Genomic DNA, 10,439 nt, shown 5'->3' with positions numbered 1-10,439 from the left:
ATGAAATCGCACGGTACAGTTAATTATCTAGTAATCTGTATTTCTATTCTTAGTTGACTAAAGGTTAAAATACTCAATGCTAAGCAATATTTTAACACACACACACAGAACCTACAATGCTCTTGTTTAACGAGCACTGACTGTGTGGTGCTGAAGGATAGTTGGAAGCGTGCAGTGTACAATTACAGACCTCAGTCCGGCAGTTCAGTTATGCGAGGAAGTGCGAGTGGAAACAATAATTACATCGATGCATTTTTTATTACCTCTGACTAATGATTGACATCATATATGATCACACAATGTTTATTGGTCAATTACGTGCACTTCTCGGATTACGACTTTCGAGTATAACATCAGTCTAACCAATCACCAACATAGTTTGCGTCTCTCCCTTAAAACCAACGCAAATATTTTCTTTCAAAGGTGTAAAACCCATGCGGCATTGTATACGCATTCGTGTTTAAAATCCACTGTTTGGGGAGGTGGTGGTAGTGGTTTTGGGGAGGTGGGGGGGTGGTGGTGGTTATGGAGGTCCACTTTATTAGCGGTGCAGCAGCTCACAGCTGCAATCATAACACATCAATTTCCCTTCGATGCATCTATATTTCCCCAGCACAGATACGTATGCAAATTAGAGTGCGTGCCTTTTCCACAATTGCCCTGGTGTGAGTCAGCTCTCTCTCTCTCTCTCTCCAACCCCCAGTTACCCTTCCCCTAATATGGCCAGCAGCAGCAGCTAGCAAGCAGCAGCAGCGGCAGCGCGTAGGCGTGGCCGACACGGCTCGGCGGTGCTGAAAGACAGCTCCCAGCGCCGAGGTTTTGTGGGGTTGTCGCTCCGCCGCGATCTCAAGCCGCCTTTTCCTTTCCTTCTGTGCAACAACCATCGTGATCATGAGTGCAGCGGATCCCGGAGCGGCGCCATGAAGCGCCAGAACGTGCGGACTCTCGCCCTCATTGTCTGCACCTTTACTTACCTGCTGGTCGGAGCCGCCGTCTTCGATGCCCTGGAGTCCAAGCAGGAGACCTCGGAGAAGAAGACTCTGGAAGAAAGGAGGTTCGAGCTCATGACCAAATACAACCTCAGCGAGAAGAAATACGAGGAACTCGAGCTGGTTGTCTTGAAACTCAAGCCGCATAAAGCTGGGGTCCAGTGGAAATTCGCTGGATCTTTTTATTTCGCCATCACTGTGATCACAACTATCGGTGGGTGTTTTTTTTTTAAAACAAATTCTGTATTACCGATCTGCACTTTCCTTTCTGCTCTTATGTAATTAATTAGTTAAGGGGGAAAAAAATCGATCTGATACATCAGACCGCGTCTTGGCGCTGTTTTACTATCAAAAGTTAGTACCTCTAGCAGTTTAAAATATTTATTTCATAACATTTATTTTTAGTTCAAGGATTTTTTTAGTATGTGAACACATAGTTTTAGAAGTAAAGTTTCAAGGTTTAAAATATGTTGCCCAATTCCATGCACTAAATATTCACAATACAAGGTAGGAATGTTTTAGTGACATCTCTAGCAAAGAGGTACCTTTTGTATTTAAGTTACAGAGCAGGGTACGGTAGTCTGGAGTGACTGGTTCTGTCTCACCAATTTAGGAAGACATAACATCAACTTCACTTGCCTGTTGTAAGCCACAGCGTCTCTTTACGAACAAACCTTGCCATCAAACCTGGGAATGTTAAACTATTGACGGTTTCGTCCAGGGGAAAGGAAATCACGGAAATAGTGAAAATTATTTACACTGAACATGGATATTTGTTTGAAATATTTTATCACTCAGTATGTGGGAATTAGATATTTTCAACTGTTATATTGTGATTATTTATTAAACTCCGGCGAATTTGGAAAATAAGAGTCTAAATGGGGTAGCGGTGCAAAGGGATCGAGGGGTACACATTCACAAATCATTAAAAGTAATATCACAGGATAACAAAGCCATAAAAATGCAAACAAAGCGCTGGGGTTCATTTCTAGAGGAATAGAATTGAATGGCAGAGAAGTTATGTTAAACTTATATAGAACCTTGGTAAGTCCACACTTACAGTACTGTGCACATTTCTGGTCTCCGTATTACAAAAAGGATATGGGGGACTAGAGAATGTGCAAAAAAAGATTCACAAAGGTGATACCAGAACTGAGAGGGTACACTTATCAGGAAAGACTAAACAAGCTGGGACTCTTTTCTCTAGAAAAGGGGTGACCTGATAGAGGTCTTTAACATTATGAAGGGGTTTGATAGGGCAGATGCAGAGAAGATATTTCCACTTGTGTCCAAAACTGGGGGTTCTAAATATAAAATAGTCCTAATAAATCCAAAAAGGAATTCAAGAGAAACTTCTTTACCCTGAGAGTGGTTAGAATGTGGAACTTGCTGCCACAAGTGGTTGAGGCGAATAGTATAGATGCATTTAAGGGGAAGCTAGATAAGTATATGAGGGAGAAAGGAATAGAAGGTTATGCTGATAGAGTTAGATGAAATCGGGTAGATGGAGGCTCGTGTGGAGCATAAACACCCATATAAATCAGTTGGGCTGAATGTCCTGTTTCTGTGCAGTACATTCTATGGAATCCTATGTAATTCAGCTGTCATCGGGACCCTCCGTTCACTCTTACATTGGTGTAGAACCTTCAGTGACCCATGTCCTACTCCCTGGAACTGCCTCCCTAAATCTCTCCACCTTTTTCCCCACCTTTAAAAACCTTCTCAATATCTATTTCTTCAACCAAGTTTTTGTTTACCCTTCTAATTGCTCCCTTCCTGACTTGGTGTCTATCTTGTTACGTCTATTTGCGAAGTGCCTTGGCACGTTCCTATGTTAAAGGTATTACATCAATGCAACTTGATGTTGCTGTTGTTGTTTAGTGATGATCCATATTTTTAGGAGTGCTTAAATTAGGTGCCGGTCTAATTTGCTTGTATTGTTTCTCTAATGTTTTCAGAAGATCTGCCCCTTTTAGCAACTGCTTAATCCAAGTGTGTGTCATGTTAAATTGGAAAGATGCCAGCTTTGTGAAAATTTAGCTATTTTGTTTAGGCAGGTGCTATCTGATACATGTGATCAGATGGGCTATTTTTATTATACAGTTATTGTAACTCGTTTTAGCTGTTTTATTTAGATGTGCCTGATCTTTCTCTGTAGATATTATTAATGAAAGGTGCAGATATAGAGGGCAATCTTTGACTTCCACCCGAAATGGGCATGACATCATCAGAGCAGCTGTGCGCCCACCTAATGCTAGCATCTGGTGAGCCAACCACTTTCAGGTTTTGTCCTCATTCAAATGCTGCAGGTGAGCTGTGGGTACCAAACGGTTCCAGAGCATCGTTCTTATCCATTCACACATCAGGGAGCTTAGCCAGGTAGACTTTTGGGAGCCTTATCAAAAGATAATATCTTACCTCAAGGTAATAATTTATATTGACAGCTTGGAGGGCTAAGTCTCCATCTCAGAGATTTAAAGGAGAGCAGTCCACAGAGGGACAGTCTTTCTCTCTCTGTCACAGAATGTCGATAATTTTGGCAGCCAGCAAGGAAAGGCTATCTGTCTTTTAAAGTATGAACCAGCATAGTGTTGAAGGATTAAGCTAGATAGGGAAATCTTCCCTCTTAGTGCCTTTGTTTAGAGTCCAGCCTTAGAGCTGAGACAGGAGAAATTATAATGGGGAATCAGGAAATGGCAGATGAGTTAAACAAATATTTTGTATCTGTCTTCACAGTGGAAGACACAAAAAGCATTCCAAAAATAGTGGCGAACCAAGGGACTACTGAGATTGAGGAACTTAAAGTAATTAATATCAGTAGAGAAAAAGTATTTGAGAAACTAATGGGTCTAAAAACTGATAAATCCCCTGGACCTGATGGCCTACATCCGAGGGTTCTAAAAGAGGTGGCTGCTGAGATAGTGGATGCATTGGTTGTGATCTTCCAAAATTCTCTAGATTCTAGAACGGTCCCAGAGGATTGGAAGGTAGCAAATGTAACACCACTATTCAAGAAAGGAGGGAGAGAGAAAACAGGGGACCACAGGCCAGTTAGCCTGACATCAGTCGTCGGAAAATGCTGGAATCCATTATTAAGGAAGTGGTGACAGGGCACTTAGAAAATCATAATATAGGCAGAGTCAACATGGTTTTATGAAAGGGGAATCGTGTTTGACAAACCTATTAGAGTTTTTTGAGGATGTAACTAGCAGGGTAGATAAAGGGGAACCAGTGGATGTCGTATATTTGGATTTTCAAAAGGCAATCGATAAGGTGCCACATAAAAGGTTGTTACACAAAATAAGGGCTCATGGGGTTGGGGGTCACACATTAGCATGGATAGAGGATTGGTTAACGGACAGAAAACAGAGAGTAGGGATAAACGGGTTATTTTCAGGTTGGCAGGCTGTAACTAGTGGGGTGCCGCAAGGATCGGTGCTTGGGCCTCAGTTATTTACAATTTATAATAATGACATGGATGAAGGGACCGAGTGTAATGTATCCAAGTTTGATGATGATACAAAGTTAGGTGGGAAAGTAAACTGCGAGAAGGACACAAATGGTCTGCAAAGGGATATAGACAGGTTAAGTGAGTGGGCAAGAAGGTGGCAGATGGAGTATAATGTGGGGAAATGTGAGGTTATTCACATTGGTAGGAAGAATAGAAAAACAGAATATTCTTTAAATGGTGAGAAACTATTAAATGTGGGTGTCCTTGTACAAGAAACACAAAAAGTTAGCGTGCAGGTACAACAAGCAATTAGGAAAGCAAATGGAATGTTGGCCTTTATTGCAAGTGGGTTGGAGTACAAGAGTAAGAAAGTCACTACAATTGTACAGGGCTTTGGTGAGACCTCACCTGGAGTACTATGTACAGTTTTGGTCTTCTTATCTAAGGAAGGATGTACTTGCCTTAGAGGCGGTGCAACAAAGGTTCACTAGATTAATTCCTGGGATGAGGGGGTTGTCCTATGAGGCGAGGTTGAGTAGAATGGGTCTATACTCTCTGGAGTTTAGAAGAATGAAAGGTGATCTAATTGAAACATATAAGATTCTGAGGCGGCTTGTCAGGGTAGATGCTGAGAGGTTGTTTCCCCTAGCTGGAGAGTCTAGAACTAGGGGGCATCGTCACAGGATAAGGGTTTGGCCATTCAAGACTGAGATGAGGAGGAATTTCTTCATGCAGAGGGTTGTGAATCTTTGGAATTCTCTACCCCAGAGGGCTGTGGATGCTGAGTCATTGAATATATTCAAGGCTGAGATGGATAGATTTTTGGACTCTAGGGGAATCAAGGGATATGGGGATCGGGTGGGAAAGTGGAGTTGAGGCCGAAGATCAGCCATGATCTGATTGAATGGTGGAGCAGGCTTGAAGGGTTGTATGGCCTATTCCTGCTCATATTTCTTATGTTCTTATGTTAGAGAGAAAGCAAGTTGAGTTTTATTGTTTTTATAACTGAGGAGTGTAGCAGAATTTATCTTCTCACTATGGAAAATGTATGCTGTTCATCATATAGATTATGTTATCAAGGGTTATGGGCATAGGGCGGGAAAGTGGAGTTGAGGTAGAAGATCAGCCATTTGAATGATGGAGCAGGCTTGAAGGGCCGTATGCCTACTCCTGCTCCTGTTTCTTATGCTCTTATGTTATTGATCTGAAGCTTGTACTTTGTCTCGGTAGAATGCGTAGGAACATAGTAACATAGGAACATGAGTAGGCCATTCAGCCGCTCAAGTCTGCTCCACCATTCAATTAGATCATTGGTGATCTATATCTTAACTCCATCTACCCGCCTTGGTTCCATATCCCTTAATACCCTTACCTAACAAAAATCAATCAATCTCAGTTTTGAAATTTTCAACTGACCTAGCCTCAACAGCTATTTGGGGGAGAGAGTTCCAGATTTACCACTACGCTTTGTGTGAAGAAGTGCTTCCTAACATCACTCCTGAACAACCTAGCTTTAAATTTCACGTTATGCCCTCTTGTTCTGGACTCCCCCACAGAGGAAATAGTTTCTCTCTACCCTATCATATCCTTTGATCATCTTAAACACCTCAATTAGGTTACCCCTTAATCTTCTATACTGAAGGGAATATAAGCCTTGTCTATTCAACATGTTCTCATAATTTAACCTGGTATTATTCTGGTGAATCTGCATTGCATTCCTTCCAAGGCCAATATATTGTTGCTGAGTTACGGTGCCCAAAACTGAATGCAGTACTCCAGATGCGGTCTAACCAGAGCTCTAAAACTGTAGCATAACTTCCACCCTTTGTATTTCAGCCCCCTTGAGATGAAGGCAAACATTCCATTAGTCTTATAAATTATTTTTGTACTGTCCATTGGTTTTTAGTGATTTCTGTACTTGGACCCCTACATCTCTCTGCTCCTCCACAGTTCCTAGCTTCTCACCATTTAGAAAATACTCTGATCTATCTTTCTTAGGTCCAAAGTGGATAACCTCACATTTCCCTACATTGAACTCCATCTGCCACAGTTTTGTCCATTCACTTAATTTATCAATGTCCCTTTGCAACTTTCTGCTCCCATCTATACTACTTACTGTACCACCTAACTTGGTGTCATCAGCAAACTTGGATATAAGGTTCTCTATTTCTTCATCTAAGTCAATATAGTGAAAAGCTGAAGCCCAGTACAGATTCCTGGGGGACACCATTAGTCACATCTTGCCAATTGGAGGACATACCTATTATCCCCACTCTCTGCCTCCTACCTTCTAACCAATTTCCTACCAATGCTTCTTCAGTCCATCTTCTGTAAAGAGAGAAGTGGTGGCACATGTTATATTTCAGTAGCTGGTATATGGAGTAAAGGTTTTGTTATGATCCTTGGGTCACGCTATCGTCTAGTTAGATATTGGGCAGCAAAAAAGTGCATGCCGGATAATATGGGATTCGCTTACGGGAATGACCAGGCTGCTGAAGATGAGGAAATATCTAGTGTAAATACTCTTAAACTATTGCACGCATTCCACATAGCATTGCAGTGTTGGCCCTTCAAATCACTGCAGGCTTTTAAAACTTATAGCAGGACATACATTCCAGCCTACTAAAGCCCAAGTGCCTAATATAAGGCAGCATCATGCTTGGTGCTTGCCAACCTCATGAAAGTTAACTGGACTCAGATACACAGCCAGATTCAGTGCTTGCCCATTAAGAGTCAGGGATTCATGTACAAGTCTTAAATTGCCTTAAAGGGGCATTCTGCTGACTTACCTTAAAGTACTTGGGTCTGTTCAAAATCGGCCCTGATGATTCTTGTGCTGCTGGGCTCAGGGTGGAGGCAGGGGCTGTTTTTTATGGAGTGCAGCAGCATACATGAAACCTAGCAAAAGTGACAAATGTCTTCAAAAATATGGCACTGCCTCAAAAAAGCTGACAACTGAAAAGCAAGTAAATACACCAAAACTGGTGGGATACTGGGATGTAACTTAAGCATACCCAAATTCCTTCATTCATATTGGAGAGGGAAAAATTTGCCATTTAGAAATTTATTTTATAAATATTTTAAAAATTCTTTCCCCCAGTAGCAATAAGTAATCTTTATTTGGGAGGAAAAGGCCAATTTTTAAAGTTGCCTACCAGCCAATAAATGGTTCAAACCCTTAACCATTCCAGGCAGGATGCAGGAAGAAAATCTTAAATGGTGCAAAAATGTTTTCCCCTCATCCACCCTCTGCTCCCATGAAAATTGGTTATACACTTCAAGGAGGAGTCGGGCTGGGGGGGGGGGCGGGGGGGCATGTTCATTTGGAAAATTTGGGATTTTTACATTAAAATGGTATATTCCGGTTAATTTTGAACATTTTTATACTTCACAATTGATTGATGTTTAATCTAAAAATGTAGCAAAAATAAGTTATATTTGGGTTTTTAACATGCCAACAAGATCATCACTTTGCAAAAGCTATCTCAGCAATCATTTTTCTTCCACAACTCCTGTTCCCACAGTTCACAGGGACACTCTATCCCTTACAACACCTCACGCAATTCACATAGGCACTTTGTCCCCTTTTAACTCTCCCAGTTGATGTTGGCTGTCTTCTCCCTCTCTCCCCTGAGTTCAATGTGGCAACATTTTCCTTCCCGACCCAGTTTATGTTGCCACTCTCCTTACCTCCCCCCATGTGGTTCATGCTGGCACTTCCCTCTACTTTCACCCTCACAACACCACTCCCTGGTTCTTCCCTCTCTCCTTCCTCAGTGATACTCTAGCCACTCCTGCCTAAGCCCTGCTGCTGCCATAAGTCAAGGCAATTGAATACTGCTGCACACTGTGGTTGGGAATTCTCATCAGATCTGGAATTGCCACCCACAATCTGTACTGATCTTTGCCTGCAAATGTGGACATTTGGATTGGCTCTTAAAATGCTGACTGTCCATGTCAAATGAAAACAATTGGAATGTGTGCAGCAGGCTAGGGGATGTGGGAATGCATAACATTTCTGTTGTTTTGCTTGATTACCTTGGGGGATCAGGGAATATTTATGATGAATTTTCTCTCGAGCGACTCAATAGGTGGGGTACATTCCATGATGAGGTAGATTGTACATATGTGGAAGGAGTAAGCTTGATGGGTCAAAGCACTTTATCTTATTCTATTCTTTCTTATGATGCTATAAATCAAATGCTCTATTTTTGTAGTTCTGGGAGCAGTTTTGTTTCAGAACAGTTCCAATGTAATCGTTTGATGGAGAGTGCATGTAGAGTTAAATTTACTACACTATCCTTGTACCAAATTACTGTTTCTACGCTTTTATTCACTCTACCTCACTATGGAAAGAATTAATAAAACCAGATCCTATAATATTTTAAAGGGACAAATTGTTCAGCAAATCATTTCTTAATTTGTTTACTAATTTGACACATTTATGCCAAAATTTATTATTACGTGTGATATTATGACAGAAATGACATAAAGCTCTTCTGGCTCCTCTCTGTCTGAAAGATTTGAACATATTATTATGAAGCCAGCCCTTCTGTAAATAGCATATTGTGCATATGTATGTATATTTAGATACATATTTCAAATGTGATAAAATGCTAGATCAGGAAAAAAAATTTGGAAATGCAACTGATACATCGGACTAAATATTGCTCTATGCCAGGGTTACTGCTGGAACTGTGCCAACACTGCACCTCTGTCTGCTGGGGTTACCCCACCATGACTCCACCCAATTTTCCTCAAGGGAGCCTTATTAACTATTCAATGTGGGATCTTATTGCTGCTGCAACATTTAAGTGGCTGCAGCAGCTTAACACCATTTTGTTAGTAAAGCGACTGGAAATACAATAATATGTCAAAGGCTGGTTCTGACCTGATGGTTGAGGTGTTGCTTTTAGAAATTAGGAAAAGCAGGCCTAACATCTTTGGGACACAGGGAAGGAGGTCCACAAAGGCAATGGCCCAGGCCAGTTGGTGGAATTGGTATTGACAATCAGTGACACCTCCAGCATCCCTTAAATGGCAATTCAATGTGAGAAGTTTAATGACCTCACGAAGTTTGTCAAGGTGAGGGGAGACCATCATAACTTGAACTGAAACAAAGTTAAAAATGTGTTTTCCACTTTCAGCCCCTTGCCCTCCCTGTGTTCCACAATATGCGCTAATGTCCTGAAATGTCCACGAGGAAACTTGAGACCTTCACACCCTTTATCTTCCCCTGCAATTGTTCTTCATTCACAGCCTAAAGGTGTAAAAGCGCCACTTCTGTATTTGCTCACTTCCTGCACCTGTTCTCACCCCCATTAACCAATACTTACTCACAAATGGGTTGCATTCTGTATGATGGCAAATAAAGTTCCTTCAGACTTTACTTTCTTCTTAAAGGAGAAAACTGCATATAACACCAGGCAGAAAAGTGCCACTGGAGAGGACCCCAAGCCTTCATTCTTTCACCCCTTTTGAGAAGGACGGCTTGGAACTGCTGGACTGGCACAAGGAGGAAGCAATGTGAGACGAAAAAGTAGGAGGTGAGTTGCCAGCTACAGGTTAGCTAGGAAAACTCTAGTAACATCTCTCTTCAGTTCCTACTACTTAAATTCAATTACTCATCGCAGTGCATTAACAATGCTTAAGCTTGTGACTTCTTCCGAAAGCACAATGACATTTCACAGCTCTTCTACTCCTATTAACCTCTCCTTTTTTTTGTCCACCTAGAAGAACCCCAGCAACAAGCAAAGGAGAAGTAGCTTGAAGTACCGGGGTTCTCAGCTTCAGCTCCACCTAACACCACTTCACCCATTCTGTGATTATATCTCACCCTCACGAGCAGCAGCCCAGAGACACCCACATAGGAGAGCTTTGTCAGATTGAGGGGACATCACATACAGATACACAAAGTAAGAGGAGCTTAGGGTGCCAGATGACGACATACCATTACTGCTTGGAGGGACAGGAGATGACCACCCTTGACTGAGGAACCT

At 41.7% G+C, this 10,439-nt stretch overlaps 1 protein-coding gene across 1 annotated transcript in view; it reads left to right on the top strand.

Annotated features, from left to right (window-relative positions):
• The first annotated feature begins 920 nt into the window (after positions 1 to 920).
• The window catches only part of kcnk3a (potassium channel, subfamily K, member 3a), a 55,831-nt gene continuing 46,312 nt past the window's right edge, over positions 921 to 10,439 (top strand). The window contains exon 1 of the mRNA XM_067983827.1: positions 921 to 1,203. Coding sequence (XP_067839928.1) covers positions 921 to 1,203 — 283 coding nt within the window. The remainder of the gene's footprint in view (positions 1,204 to 10,439) is intronic.

The sequence above is a fragment of the Heptranchias perlo genome, chromosome 5 (genome assembly GCF_035084215.1).
Source record: "Heptranchias perlo isolate sHepPer1 chromosome 5, sHepPer1.hap1, whole genome shotgun sequence".
NCBI classification, from domain to species: domain Eukaryota; kingdom Metazoa; phylum Chordata; class Chondrichthyes; order Hexanchiformes; family Hexanchidae; genus Heptranchias; species Heptranchias perlo.
The sequence above is the reverse complement of the archived record's forward strand: the minus strand, read 5'-3'. Positions and strand labels throughout refer to the sequence as shown.